The 15,529-nt window shown below is 40.2% G+C and overlaps 2 protein-coding genes across 3 annotated transcripts; one reads left to right on the top strand and one right to left on the bottom strand.

Annotated features, from left to right (window-relative positions):
* Positions 1–1,628: 1,628 nt before the first annotated feature.
* Positions 1,629–3,702, top strand: LOC135644650 (bidirectional sugar transporter SWEET4-like). Its single transcript, XM_065162419.1, has 5 exons — positions 1,629–1,716; positions 1,823–1,859; positions 1,936–2,314; positions 2,440–2,559; positions 3,305–3,702. Exons 1-5 carry the CDS (start codon positions 1,671–1,673, stop codon positions 3,479–3,481), a joined length of 759 nt encoding a protein of 252 aa, XP_065018491.1. The 5' UTR covers positions 1,629–1,670; the 3' UTR covers positions 3,482–3,702.
* A 4,214-nt stretch (positions 3,703–7,916) lies between these two features.
* Positions 7,917–11,281, bottom strand: LOC135645052 (uncharacterized). 2 transcript variants are annotated; one of them, XM_065163101.1, is made up of 3 exons: positions 9,562–11,281; positions 8,465–9,483; positions 7,917–8,384 (listed from the first exon to the last, which is right to left on the bottom strand). In XM_065163101.1, the coding sequence occupies exons 1-3, from the start codon at positions 10,724–10,726 to the stop codon at positions 8,028–8,030; spliced, it is 2,541 nt and encodes an 846-aa protein (XP_065019173.1). In that variant the 5' UTR covers positions 10,727–11,281; the 3' UTR covers positions 7,917–8,027. The 2 variants fall into 2 exon arrangements, with proteins under 2 accessions (XP_065019173.1, XP_065019174.1); XM_065163102.1 differs by having other exon boundaries at positions 8,465–9,456.
* Between the last annotated feature and the right edge of the window lie 4,248 nt (positions 11,282–15,529).

Below are 15,529 nucleotides of genomic sequence, written 5' to 3'. Positions count from 1 at the left end.
AAGAAAAAAACAACTTTAATTAATTAATTGCACTGACAAACCAAATCACGAGAATATTTATGGTGGATAATTTTTCTTCATAAAATAAGGAATTGTGGTGCGAATTACACATGTCTCCAACTTAGATAGTGATGAGAACGTAAGTGAGAATATTGTAGTGGACATCAACCACTAACGACCGACCTACACATGTCATCCTTCTCCTCTAACACCACTTCACATTCATTCACCTTGGAAAATGAGAGAGCACTACCAAAGCATATGCATATGGGATTAATCACACATGTAATTAAACAAGTTAAAGCCTTGGCATCCTTCTCTCTAATTGCCACCTTTTCTATTTCGGCCTACGGATTCTTCTTCTTCTTCTTTAATGTAGGATGCTGCTTAGCTCACATGATGTAGTAGCAAATTGTGTGACTAATGCTGCGTATTTTCGATTAGAATTTGGCAAAACATTTTTGGCCATCCTCCCACTGAGGTCTTGTCATCATCATTGGGATTGCTTTATGCAGGTGCCCACAAAGAGAAGCTGATCATTTCCACTCAGAAATGTGCCAAAGGGCAGCACTTTTCCTCTGCCTCGCCATGCACAGGGAGTTGATTCATGTGCTGGTGAACCAAGCAAACTGATGCGATGGTAGGTAGATGGGCAGGCAATTCATGCATCGCAACCTGCAGCTTGCACTCCATCCTCTTTTGGCACCATCATCACAAACATATCCTCCTGTCTCAGGATCTCTACCACGTACTGCATGCACCACCCTCATGATCTATGTGTTTGTGGAATAGCAGGAGAGAGTTGCACTGCTTCATGGTGATGATGTCTTGCTTCTACTCATAAAAGAAATCATCAGAAAGAAAGTCTAGCGGAAGCCTGACGAGCTCAGAGTCACGGACTCGTCCACAAACCACGCACAATTCTGTGCTCTCGCATGTGTTAACATGAGATCAGCTAAGTTAAGCTTAAAGCTGTAACACAGTAATTATTCGGTAGTTTACCCATTGGAGATTTCGACTGCATATATTCCGATGCCTACTTTCTTTGCATCCAAGAGATCACATCAAGTACTTCTTGGTATGTTGGAAGTTCCTTCAGATGTAGTGCAGCAAAACAGGTGTGATGAAGATATACCTACTTTTTTGAGTTATGGTAAGTCACAGAAGCCCCTCAAAATATTGGAGGAGAACTAAGAGTTTTGGTAGAACTCAAGCATCAGCAAGACAGACAAGTTTGCAAGATTCAAGATGTATCTTGCTGATGAACATATGGCAGCACCAAACTAGAGAAGCCCTTGATAGCTAGATCTCGGAATACTCATTGCTGCCATATCTTATATGTTTCCATGATCTATCGGCACATTAATAATGGAGTCATAAAGCGATTCCAAAGTCCATTGAGGAGGTGAATGAATGATTACTGGAAATGTTTTCTGCGGAGTCAAAGGGTAAGTTGACAAACCTCGACACAACACAGAAAACAACGTAGACTTCTCTCTCTCTCTCTCTCACGCGCACACACAGAGAGAGGCCAATAATTAATTCATACAGGACCTTTAACGAACTGCACAGAACCGTCTTCCGTCGTCTATAAATAACACGTTCCGAAGTTGGGTATCAGCAACATATACAAGAGGCCAAGGGTTCTGCGAAGTGCTCTTCTGCCGAAGATGGTGGTTTCAGCGGATACCTTTCGCACAGTTGTTGGGATCATAGGTTGGTGGACTTCATCCACTGTGTGTTTGTATGAGAGTAAGCTTAAAGATGTGTGGGTCGGCGAGACCGAGTCAAATGGTGATGTTGTTTTGCTCTTTGGATGCAGGAAATGGAACCGCTCTGGTGCTGTTCTTGTCGCCAGCGTAAGCATGCAAATGGTAGTCTCGTAAGCTGATTCCTGTGACTGCTAATTGACTTGACTCCATCTCTTGTTGTCAGCCCAACGTTTCACAGGATATGGAGAAGTGGGAGCGTGGAGCAGTTCCACGCCACCCCCTACCTCGCCACCCTCCTCAACTGCTTGTTTTGGATACTGTACGGCCTGCCCATGGTGCACCCACACAGCACCTTAATCCTCACCATCAACGGCTCCGGCCTCGTCATCGAGCTCGTCTACGTCCTCATCTTCCTGCGGTGCTCCGACGGAGCCCGGAAGCTGCGCGTGTTCTCGGTGCTGCTGGCGGAGATCCTTCTCGTGGGTGCAGTGGCTGCCGTCGACCTTACGCTCGTCCACGGATACCAGCGGCGCTCGTTGATCGTTGGAGTGCTGTGTGTCGTTTTTGGGACCGTGATGTACGCTGCGCCCTTGTCCGTCATGGTAGGCTTGGCTTCTCGTGCAATGTCACCACCTGCAGTTGCATGCCTCTCCTCTCGGATGCCTCGTAGGGCAGCCATTCTACCAAGTCAAAGGCTGAATCATTCATGTGTTTTGAGTGGGTGCAGCAACAGGTGATCAAGACGAAGAGCGTGGAGTTCATGCCTCTCTCCCTGTCGCTTGCTTCCTTCCTCAATGGTGTGTGTTGGACTACATACGCTCTCATCCGTTTCGACCTCTTTATCACTGTAAGTCCTCATCTCTCTCTCTCCTTCTTCTCACTATCCATAAATTCATCTCTTCACTTTTCTTGGAACATGAAAGACTGAAACGAAGTACTGTACAATGTGTGAACCAAAAGAAGAAAACGGAGGATGCGAACCAGTATGTCTCTGTTCAGATAACAGCGACGGTTTCCACATCCATTTATTCCGCTTTCTATGTCTTATCGTGATTGGGAAGAACCGTGTGGGCCATCACGAGTCACGTAAAGTATATATTCTTTCACCTGGAGAATATATTGATAGTTTAATTAAATCGATACGGGATTTAAAGAACTGTGTTTGCGTCTATTTCTGTATGGTTTATTTCGATTTGGATTCGGGTCCTTTAGTAGATAGAAATAATGCCAATTAGATAGATACGTCATCTTCTCACTCTCTTTTCTTAGGTAAGATTGCATGTAACATATACCGACCTATACTTGGATATCCATACGTAGGTCATGCTTTTGATATAACAACAAAACCATAAGATTTCAATCATTTGGAGTCAACTATACAGATTTTTTTTTATAAAAAATATTTAGAATGTTTTAAATATTTCTTCTATCTCTCATTTTTAATCATCTCACTATCTCCTGATATCAACTTAAATGATTCTCCCTCCTACCAAAGCTACACCAGCATATCATCTCCATACCATCTGTAGGCAATGTTTTGATGTAAAACATCAAATATTCTTTGTGCCTAAGAATTGCTGCTTAATCTCCAGATTCCAAATGGCCTGGGAGTGGCATTTGCAGTGGCCCAGCTGGTACTGCACATGATGTACCATGCATCCACTAAACAGCAGATCAAAGAACGGAAGATGAAGATAGAGATGGGACTGGCGAAGCCAAATGGGAGCCTCAAAGAGGACCTGGAAGCCGGGAGCAGAAATGGAAGTTAGAGAATTAGACCAATGAAAACCATTAGATTATGACGAATAAAGCACGAGCAGACACTACAAGTATTATGAGAGGAGGTCTGGTGTTATTTTCCAGTGATTTTTCCACGTCATAAACTGTGGCCGTGAAGCTCTACAGTGTTTGGTCAAGTCTGAGAATTAGTGCTTTACTACTGTATTCTAAGCTTTATAGTGTTTTGCTGAAAGACACGAGTGTTGAAAAATATTCATCTAAGCATTGTACAATTATCTCAGCCAAATAATTAAGTTCTCACAGTGAGAGCAAGCAAACAGTTCATCTCCTAAATCTTCAAATGTTTAGGTCGAAAAATATGAGCGCAATGCACAGAAGACAGTTTTTGATGGATGGAGGATTAGGATATTGATACAAGCCTACTAACTGTTAGCAGGACAAGGTTAAAGTAGATGACACATGACAGAGATCAAAGAAAAGATGCAGGGGAATAAGTCCATGGAAAGCGTCGTGGTGAAAACCTTCTAGAGAAGCACATGTCAACATAATCTTTTGATGTGGAACTTGATGAATTCTAGAACAGCTTTATCTTTGAACAAAGCATATAAATATAAGAAACTTATGATAAAGTGAGAAATTGAACAAAAAGTATGATACCCTTCAGTTCAAATGAGAACAGGACACAAAACCTAATAGAGTTAGATGTTGTTACCAGCGCGTAAGGTGAAGCAATAACCATCACACTTTGTCACAGAATAATCTGCGGAGGTAACACCTCACATCTGGGAATGATCAGCAAACATTCCCCCAGCACAGAGCACACTGTTGATCTGATCATCATAGTACAATTTTTCAGATCATTGAAATGCTGCAGAAAATCAAATTGAAGGCGTAAAAAAGATTGCAAAAAAGTAAAATTCAATGTTGAAGAAAGTTTCAGGAAACCGATTGTATGCAGTCACTTGACTTTTACCGTAAATCATCAAGTTCATATCATTTCTACATTGTACATCATCAACATCCTGCCAACTACTAGTTATACATGCTGTTCAAACATTCCAAATTTGATGTTTGCTCAAAAGAGATGCTGCTATCTCCTGACAGAGGTGCTACTAATGGACTAATTTGTATACAATACTAGATGGTTCCTAAAGTACTATACATCACATCAATACTAATATCCACCAATAAACATAGTCATTAACAGTAACATTGCATGATTTTGATGCAACCTGGGTCTATTTGGATTTAAGTGAGTCATCTTGAGACTTTAATGAAGTCAATCAGTCATGTTTGCCTAGTGCAGAAATTTTTTTTCTTCCAAAATGTAAATCTATTAAGATTTCACAGCTCTACCAAAGGACTTGTTTAAGTCATTTTACAGTGTAACATATAAATCTTGGGGGTGGGGGAAAAATCCTCAATTTTATCAGTTCTAGCTGTCCTAGCAGCCCAATTTGCTGTCTGATTACATTCTCTAAAAGAATGCAAGATATTAGAGGAATTGAGTCATAAAAAAAGGTGTTTAATATCTGAAATGATGTAATGATATGATTTACAAGCCATGATGGATGCTTATAAGGGTCAGCAAATTTGCTAATGTAATTGAGTCCATTTCAGTCTGAAGCTTAGTGAGACCTTTGTTGATGGTGAACTGGAGCCCCAACTTCACAGCTATTGTTTCACATTGCAAAGTTGATTTGTTATGAATATACATAAGTCCTGCTGCACTGCAACTGCCTCTATGATATCATAAAATGAATCCAGCCCCTCCATCCTGAAAAGAAGTAGATACATCAGTATTAAATTTACACGTGGTTTTCGCCATTTAAGCCAAAGAGTATTGCTTAGCATCATTTCTTCAGGCATTGTTGTTCTGAGATAGTAGCTAGTGTGAGCCAGAGCCTAAGCCCCAGCTCACCTAGTGGAAGGTTTTAAACTATTATACAGGGCATTATTATGTATTTTCCAAATTAATGAGAGTCAGTTTTCAATGGCTGCCTGAATGAATTTTTCCATTCCAATATTAGACACATCCTTCAACAAGTCACCCTGAACCCATGCATGTTTATATTCAAAGGAAAACTGCAAGTTATCTTGCCACCAATCCCAAAATTTAGCAGAAAAGGAACATTAAAAAAATATGTTCAATGAATTCAGAAACATTTTGACAGAAAGGACATGTAGGCTGAATATGCAAATGGAATTTTAAAAGTCTATCAGCAGTAGAGAGTCATTTATGTAGAAGTTTTCAACAGAAAATCAAATTCTAAGAATTATGGGAAGTTTCCACTGATAATGCCACCCTTACCAACTCTGAGTAAGTTCATTATTCATTGATCTTAATAAAGTAAATGCACCTCTTGCAGTAGTTTTTCCATAGGACTGATCCTTCCATATCCATGTGTAGAAATTTAACTTTTTCTATTCTTCAAGTAAGTTTTTGCTCCTCAATCAAGGAGGAAGCTTAAGAGTGATTTATTCAATAAAGCATCCCAGTTTTGCAACTTACCCGGATGGTCCCAAAGGAGTTTATTTTTGCAACTCTTCCGTATGTAATTTAACGATCTACAATTTTTTCAAAGAACAAAGGCCCTCTTTTATAAAATATATTGAGTTAATATTCACAGACTAAAATTTCAATTTCCAATTGGAAATCAGGTTATAAGGGGGAACACAAGATTAAATGATGAGGTTTAACTAGTGAAAATTGACCTAATGAAGACATGTTTTAGTCGTCACTGATTTCCTCCTAGTTTATTTCCCTTTAATTATATCAGTTTCTTTCATCTTCTCTTTAACGCTGTAATGGCAGTCTATCTTTCTGATGGTTACACTGGAAATAGACAATTAGGTCAAACTGTAATGGATTATGTAGAGTTCGTTAATCTTCTTATTTTCTTATAACAGCAAATTGACATTGATAGGTTTGGTCTACTGACAGCGCTTTTGTTCATATTTTCCATAGTCAGCTGGAAATAGGACCGAATAGCCCTACAAACTGCTCGGATTCAGTAATCCACTATTTCAACAAAGCAACATTCCTATTTGCCTATTGCATGGTTCTCTGCAGATCATGATTAAGCATATTGAAGCTTTACATGTTTTCTAAGGCAAAATACCTCAATGTGGATATAACAAACCACCGGATATGCCAAACCATGTTGAATCTTACCGCGGATGTGGCAGTGCCACTTGGTGCCGTCGATGCACGTAGCTCGCAGCGCTTCTCGTCGTCGGTCTCGTTCTTCCCTCCCTTCCCCATGCTCCTCGGCATCCTTCTCGGGCGTCGATCGAAACCCTAACCCCAAGGTCTCCATCCTTTTACCATCGCGTTCGCCTGAGACGGTGGTTTTTGTTTGGATCTCCAAGAAACGGGATCGCGCGAGGGACGCCGGGACGAAGAATTAGTTCGGAGGATATAGACATCCCTTGATCTCTCAATCGCACCCATCTTAAAGCAATGCCAATCCTTGTATATATTTATGTACCTACTTTTGGTGCACCACGGCCTCACCTACTTAGCGATTGGTCACAGAATGGTACAATGTGGGTCCCCTTTGGGCCCAACTGGAAGAATCAAGTCTCCATAGCGTGATTGCGTTTCCGTACGAGTAATTCTAGCATCGCGTCCCTTGATGTCGATTGCACTAATCTTAAGGCAATTTCAACAGGTGATATAATTTTCTTTTGGATGGCATCAAGAAATATATTTATATATAATTTTTTCAAGTATAACTCTTTAAATTTTTTATCAAATCTATCAAAGCTTCCCCAAAACTACTATAGGGTAAGATAATAATATATTTAATATCATTTTTTATTTGTATATAAATTTATGATAATTAATTTTTAATATATGTTATTTTTAGGGTGAACCTACTCTTTGAATTTTTAGTAAACCTATCCAAACTTTTTAAAAACTATATACATTTAATATTTATTTTTTTTATTTTTTATGAATTAGGATGATTAATTTTTAAAATAAAATATTTTTGTATTGAATCTACGATCAAGTATAATTTGATCATGATGATTTTTTGAATAATTTAGGATAATTTTATATATAAATTAATACTTTTTTATGATAACTTGAATTTTGTAGTTTTATTATAAATTTAGGATACTTTTATATATTAATATATTTATAAATTAATATATTTTAAATGTATTTTTTTGAATGAGAGTAAGTATGATGAGTGATCTAAGTAGACTTTGATGAAGAGAAGATGGAGGAAAAGAAGGAGAAGGGGAGGAAGAGAAGAGTGGATGAGGAGGAAAGAGAAAGACCAAATATTGGGCATCATCTCTCATTATTCGAGATTTTTTTAGTAAATTATCCAAAATTATTTATGTTATTTCCATAATTTATATTTCGAAAATCTAAAGTCACTAGATTTACCCATCTCTTTAGAGAAGAAGACTAAGCATCAGCAAGAATCTGGGAAACGGAAGACAGATTGGTTGGGCAATGGCTGCAAACATGTAAGCATCAAACTGTTTCTAAGATCCTTTTTCTTACATCAAGCATGCAAGCGGGGAAGAGATTACATTTGCATTTCTGGGGATCATCTATCATACCATATGTCCACAGCTCCACCTGTGAAGAATTCCATCACAAGCTAGTGTTCCTTCGAGGTCTCCAATAACTCGAGCTATTCGCACCTCCAGACCTCTCTGTATCTCCCGGAAAAGAGTTCTAACGATGTCTGAGAACTGCCCCATGTTGAACTTTACCGACTCGTCAAGCATGACAGCACCGGAGAAGGTAGATGCGATCCTCGTCTGCATCTCCATCAGCTTCTGTCCTGTTGCCACCATGTACCTCTGCAGCTGAAATGTCTCTTCGAGGAATCGCCGCAGTGTCACCGTTTGTTCATTTGTCCTGCCATTCTGCGACTCTCTTCTGCTTCCCGATCGATAGTTCTCGTGCTGGGATAGTAAGAGAACAACATCAGGGGAATGAGTTGATGTAGAATGTCTTAGTGCACAAAAGATCGGCAGATGCTTACCATTCTCCTGCACAGGTCGTCGGTCTTCTCTTCCAGAGACTGATATCTCTTCAGTTGCTTGTGGAGTAGAGATTTCAGTAGCAGGAGCCCCTTGAGCTGCTGCCTGTGCTCATCCCTCTTCTCGTCATTAGATCCGTCAGGTGTGCTTGATGCATCATCTTTGTTTGCTTGTGAACCAACCAACTTTTCGAGCACAACTAGCTGCTGTTTTAGCCTTTTGATCTTGTAGGAGATAGCAAGAGCTTGGATGTCCATCTTCCATGAAGTGTCCTTCATCACACCTGCAGTTTCAGCACAGCCTTTTCGGCGGCCATTTGATTCTTGAGCATTGCCCCGCGCCAAGTTCACCTCCTCCTCTTCGATCTCTCTGTTCGCAGAACTGGAGGTCACCGAGATGTTGTTTGCTTGGTCTTCAGAGAGACTCACTGTTCTATCGATACGGTCCTGAAGATTACTGGTTGGTGATGGTGACTCAGCTGAATCTGTGTCATCAACATCGATGGATCCGCTTTCTTCGAGCAAAGCTTCTCTGTCACTACGTGATCCCGACTGCATCACTGTCGTGTCCTCTGTATCATTTTGATCATCCTTCTCCGCCTTCTCTGTTGGTCTCTTGTTTGTGATCTTGACTTCTGGCCAAAGAGACTGAGATAGACAAGCCTCAGGACATGGAAGAAAGCTCGAGCTGTTCCGCTCGACATTTCGGACATGGAAGCTGACTTCCTCCTTCAGTGACTTGATCTCCCGTTCCTTATCCAGCAACATGGCTTCCAATCTGATGTTTTCCTCCCTCAAGTGGAATAAGTTACCATCGAGCCCTTCAATGTGGGATTTAAGCTGCTTCGTCTCAAGCTCCATGCTCAGCACCCGCCAGCGAAAAGCTTCGAGCTTCTCGTCCTTCTGCCTCATCTGTTCTGCGAATGCATCGATCTCTGCGTAGTGCTTCTGCTCAAGGATGGTTGCATATTTCTCGGTTTCCCTGCGGATCCAATCTTGCAATCGTTGCAAGTCATCCATGCCTAGTAAATTATCAGCTTAAAGATCATGTTCTTCCCGTAAGTTAATATCTGTATCTAGAAAGCTTAATGCAACCTTACCAGGCTCATCGGCTTCATCACTGGAGTAGTGATCATAGCATCCAGCAGCTGTGCCGTTGTCATCCTCAATTGTTGTGGAAGAGTCTTGTTCTTTCTTGCCTTCAGCTGCAAAGCAATCAAGGAGGAGGTTCTTGGGGTTATGCCCACTGGTTTCCAGCGGCAATTCTAGTCTTCGAATCTGGGAAGATCCCACATCCACGGAATGGAGGTCCCTCGAGCTCTTCTTGTGCTTTGATTCCCACATGTTCCTCCATCTCTCCATCTCCAGCTCGGCTTGCTTCTTCTTGGCCTTGGACATCTTCACCTCCTTCAGAAGCCGCTGCTTCTCTGCTGCGTCAAGCTTGGATTTCCTCAGCATTGCGGATAAGATCTTATCCTTTTGCTCCGAATCCTTCTGCATCTTTACCATCTCCCGCGATAGCCTGTCGACCATGGCAGCAACTTCTTGCTTCCGTTCGAGTACCTCCTCGAGCTCCTGCTTCGCTGCCTCCGCTTGCCGGAGGGCACGGCCCATCTCGGCTTCCATTTGTCGTTGACTCGAGACGAGCTCCACGAACGCCGTCTTGTGCTTCCAGAGCTCTGCAGAGTGATCCTGCGCCTCCTGCTTCGCCCTCTCCGTCACCGCCTCGGCCACCTCTTCCGCCAGTTGTAGCTTTTCTTCCATCTCCTTCCTCTTCTTCTGCTCCTGCTCCAAGGCCTCGTCCTTGAGTAGCATCACTCGCTCATCCTCCTCGAGCCTCTTCTCCAAATTCGAAATGGCGTCTTCGTGCTTTGACTTCATGATCTGCAGCTCCTTGACCAGAGCTTGGATCTGAAGCCTCAGACTCTTCCTTTCCGCAATCCATCTCTGTTCATGGGCAGCGAAGATGGCGACGACTTTCTCATTGGCCTTGGCGTCCTCGGTTCTTCTCCGCTTCAGCTCATCGAGCTCCAATTCAGCTTTCTTTAGCTTCATCTCCCGAGCCCCTCCCCTGCTTTGAGCTCTCTCCACAAGCAAACCCAGCAGCTGAGCACTCCCCTTGAGCATCATTTCCCCTAAGCGAGAACGCCGGCTGCTCTCCACATCAAGACATCTCCTCCTCGACATAAGATCGATAGCAACGAAAGCGCAAGAAACTCCAAAATACATGGGATAGGAAGCTAACAGTTCCTCCTCGCCTGCCATTCTTCCAAATTTCCTCCAAACAAACACAGATTCTTCGATCGGAAACGATTAGAAGCTACAGCATCTTCGCATCCTAAGAACAAGCAGCTGACTTTAAGGGGACGTGGGACGAGAGGTGATCATGCCGTAGCTGACAAGCACAACCGAAGGAACTTGCGGTGGCAGCCATCAGCTTTGTTGGTATGATTGAGAGAAAAGATAGGGAAATGGTGGGCGCATCAACGTTACCCAGGAATCATGGCAGCGTATGGGGTGCAAACAATGTGAGATTGGAGATTCCATCTGCCAGAGAAAAGAAGCCACAAAGCTGCAGAAACGATTCCCTGGATTTCAGTGAAAAGGACCAACCCACTGCCCACTTCCTTCCCATCTCCTCCCCATCATTTCCTCTGCTGTAATGGCGACTCAGCTTCATCTGTAAGAAGACTGGTCTCTGCTGTAGTGAACCATTTCTGTGGCTACTTTGCCCTTCTCCATGAGGTGGTGGGGTTCAATCTACAGCGGAAAGCTAAAGGTGGAAAAGATGGACTGGGTTGTCTTCTGTAGCAAGTTGTTCATGTTTAGCTGTGGCACAAGAAGTCATTGAACATGTGGCTCTAATCTTTGAAGAAGATGATCTTTTGGACTCTGTCAAAGCTCTCTGATTGTTCATCTGCTGTCTTGGATGTTTCAGGTGTCAGTGACAAGACTTTGTCTTCCGCCATATACTTTTCTTGTATTCAATGAAAAATAGGCTTCCTTTCCATAATGCCGGCATTAAATCATCACATAGAAGACTATAAGCCTTATTTTGTTAAAAAATTGCATGAATAATATCTTCACAAGTTGAATATGATTGTTCCTTGTGCTGGACAAAGCTGATCCAATCAAGTCTTAGTCTATAACTTATCTAACATAGAATCGAACGAGTCGTCGATAAAATTATATCATGAGAAAACTTAACTTTCAAGCAAGTAATATTATAGGTGTGAGACATCTTTGATATTTAAGTTAGTCAATTGTTCAAGATAAGCAAGTGAAGTTTCGATTTCATAGTCGATAAACGGAATGATGAGACCATGCTGCTCGTATCAATAAGTATCATGATCACAATAGATTTAGGGATCAAGCTTCATGAGCAGCAGTCAGCTGCTATGGAATGAGAAAACAAGTTCTTTGCAAAAGCTCAGTTAATTGCACTGCTTATGCAGCAGGAAGCCAAAGAAAGTAGCCATCTCTGATGGCATGAATGGTGACATTTAAAGGCAATAATTGTCACAAAGTCCTCAAAGTCACAAGTTCATCAAAAATAATACTGTATTACATGTAGTCACTATTCATGTCTCCCCAGCCTGCCAAAAGTCCAACTCCATTGCCTTTTTTAATGGAGGATTACTTCTTCCTCTTATCTAATCTCATTATAGAATCAGACCCAAAGGTGTTTTTTACACCACATTCCTCCTCATCACAGCCCCAAGCAAACCCAGAAATGGAGACCTGTAAAGGAGGGAGATGACCAAGAAAAGTACTACATCCAGATCCCCAGAGACCTTACAACTGCTATCAGAATGGAGACCATGCACCTCACCTAATGATGTACCATTCCTTCTCTCTTCAGCTAAGGGAACAGCCTAAGCTGTTGTGGCAAGGAAAAAGAGAATGGCCACATGGAAGGATTGCTCTTGCTCACCTTTTTGGTGATCAGTCCATTTATAATCATGAAGCTTAGTGGAGACTCCTTCTAGAATTAAGGCCAACAGATTTGATTGATGTGTAAACTATATTGTAATGGCTGTAATTCAATATTATAGATAAACATTGAATTATGAATAGTTATCGAAATCAGATCGAGAAAAAAATAAAAAATAATATCATCGATTGATCGATTGGATTACATAAAATAGATCCGATTTTGTAATATAATGAAAGACTACTCAATACACTTAGTATAATTTTTTTATTATATATTGAATCAGTTTTATAATATAATAAAAGATTAATTAAATACCCTTAAATTAATTTTTTTATTATTTGTTTAAGAGGACTTTTACATCAATCATGAAATTAGGACTCCATTTTACTGTACTTTGCAATTAGTAATTGAGCTCAGAGTTATTAGCATTGTTGAGACTGACAATAGACCTTTTTAGCTTTCAAATTTATCTTATGAAAGGCTTGTAACAATAAATATGGATATATATGTAAAAAGCATGTGAATATTATCTATCTTTTTTGATTGGATAAAGAACAATAGATATCAAAAGCCTCTAAAAAGTAGATAACAAGGTGTAGCTTCTTCTAACAATGCAATCATGAAAGAGAAGTCAATCATGTGGACAACAGATGTACTTTGGCTGTATACACTACTATGATATGCTTAGCCTTTTCTTCATCACTTTGGTCCCAAGGAGATTGCTTGCCTCAGACACAGCCAATTACGCATCCCATTCGATGGATTCCTCGCATCTATGCCCTCAGGATTCAAGGAACGGGTCTTTCTAGGGTTGATAGCCTCTCGAGCTAGAAGAAAAGGCTCTCTTTTCGATATAAGAATAATGTACTTGAGGAGAACTCAGCATGTAGATGATACATGTTCTGAGATTTGTTTATCTCTTGCTTTGGTGGAAAGTAGAGCTCTTGATTGCGAGCATTAATCCACCTTCTTTTCATTCTAGATGGCAACAAAACAATGGAAATTTAGCTTAAGCAAGACACTTTCTCGTCGTTCCCTCTTGCCACAGTTGTTCAAACTAGCAAAAGACACAATAGGGAGAGAGAGAGAGAGAGAGAGAGAGAGAGGGGTGGGGTTTCTTGTCTGTGTTGCTTGAGTCAAGGAAAGATGACTTAATGCAGGTGACATTTCTTGAACTTGAGAGCAAAAAGGAAGACAAGGAGAGAGAGCAAGTAGAGAGGTTGCAGCTGCAAAAGGAGGCAACAGGGACACGGCACCAACACATTGAAGTGTTCCGATGCTACTGCTCTTCCACTGGTCTCGTGAGAGTAAGTCGCAGTAAACTTATTGCGGCAAGTTTGGTGCATGCTCGAGTTCCAACGACCAGCTTCTTTAATGGCGGATTGTGGTCGACCACCAACCAGCTTTGTTTGCGGGTCGTCTACATATAAAAAACACGTACGTGTAGTCTTCACATGGTTTCGTTACTTAAAGCTTTGGAGAGCATTGCGTGTGCTAATTGCAGAACAGCAATGCAACTTAATAGTGTTTTTACTGAGCTAATTAAATATTATTTTTTTTAAAAAAATTAATTATTTTTAAATCATTATATTTTTAAAAATTACATTGGTCCATATATTTATAAAATTAAAATATTTAATCTCATTATTTTAAATTTTAAATTTTATAAAATTATTATTTTAATTATATATAAAGATCTTAATATTTTACTTTCGTAATTATATGATGTAATATATAATTAGTTTATTTTTATATTAGATTACAGTATTTTCATTAATACTAAAAAATAACATAATATAATAATTTTATTTTAATAATATTAATAAAACACTATGATAACATATTTTATGCTACTATTTTTTAATATTATGAAAATAAATAAAAATATTATAACTGAACTAACTCAGTCGGTTTATAGATAAAAAAAAATGAGATAAAAGGGGATATTAGAAAAAAATATTTAAGAATTATGAATATAAGAGGTGTTTCTCATAAAAAAATAAAAAAAAATATGATTTTTTTTCTTTCCAAAATTCGTCTATAAATCTGCTTCATCTTATTAAAAGAAAAAAAAAAAGAAAGAGAGAAAGGAGGAGACAAGAAAGCTGAAAGCACCTGCAGAAAGGAAACGAGGAATCAGAAGAACCCACAAGGCCAACTCTACGGCAAAAGACGAGTACACGATAGGCTAAGATTAATCGCCAAAAACAGGAGAAGCAATGGACAAAGTGTTTCTCAATGGCAGCAACGCTCGAGCTCTGCAGCTGCAGAATGCGGAACAGCAATGGCGGGTCAAACACCACTGTCTTCCGACGGAAGCAACGGAGGTCGGCCCCCATTAGTGCCGACAAAGCTCATGTGGGCATTACATACAAAAGAGACCGGTGCAGTCGACCACTGTTAGGGATTATGGAGGGTTGGAACTATTGGGATCAGATCGATTGCTGTAGTTCCCTGTCTCCCGTCACTATCACCACTTTCGTTTTTACGGAGAATAAAATTACAATTTGAGATGATTGATGTCATGACCCAATCCAATAACCCACAAAGCCCAATATGTTTATTTACTTACTAGAAAGTATATGATTTGATATTTAATTCTTTTTCATTTAATTCATCCTCAATTACCCTATAATGTTATTAACAAGTAGGGTTGATTTGAACCGAACCGGACCGACGGTTCAACGATTTTGAATTGAACCAAAATCAAATCATATGGTTTGATTTTTTATTCCTAAAAATTGAAATCAGATATAAAAAATAAATAGATTTTACGGCATAGGATTAGCCTTTTAAAATTGCAGTTTAATAATTTGATAATTAATTTTTTTGGCCAATCAAAATGGACTAAATCGCAATTGATTTCAAATTTGACACAAGTAAAATGGTTGAACCGTCGATCCGGGTCGGTTCAAATCAACCCTACTTGTTTATATCGTGACGTGTCATTTCACCGTGTATCGATATTGGATACGTTTAACCTTACTGCGTACCATTTTCGATGTCGTAACAAATCGGACTCGTCGAAATCTGGCCGCAAATGGTTGAATCTGACGGTCAGAATTTGATCAAGTCATGTTCGCCACGTCACTTCGAGCCCCTTCTCGTTCTTTCCGCCCCTCTCTTCTTTG

This window comes from Musa acuminata, chromosome BXJ3-8 (genome assembly GCF_036884655.1).
Source record: "Musa acuminata AAA Group cultivar baxijiao chromosome BXJ3-8, Cavendish_Baxijiao_AAA, whole genome shotgun sequence".
Taxonomy (NCBI): domain Eukaryota; kingdom Viridiplantae; phylum Streptophyta; class Magnoliopsida; order Zingiberales; family Musaceae; genus Musa; species Musa acuminata.
The sequence above is the reverse complement of the archived record's forward strand: the minus strand, read 5'-3'. Positions and strand labels throughout refer to the sequence as shown.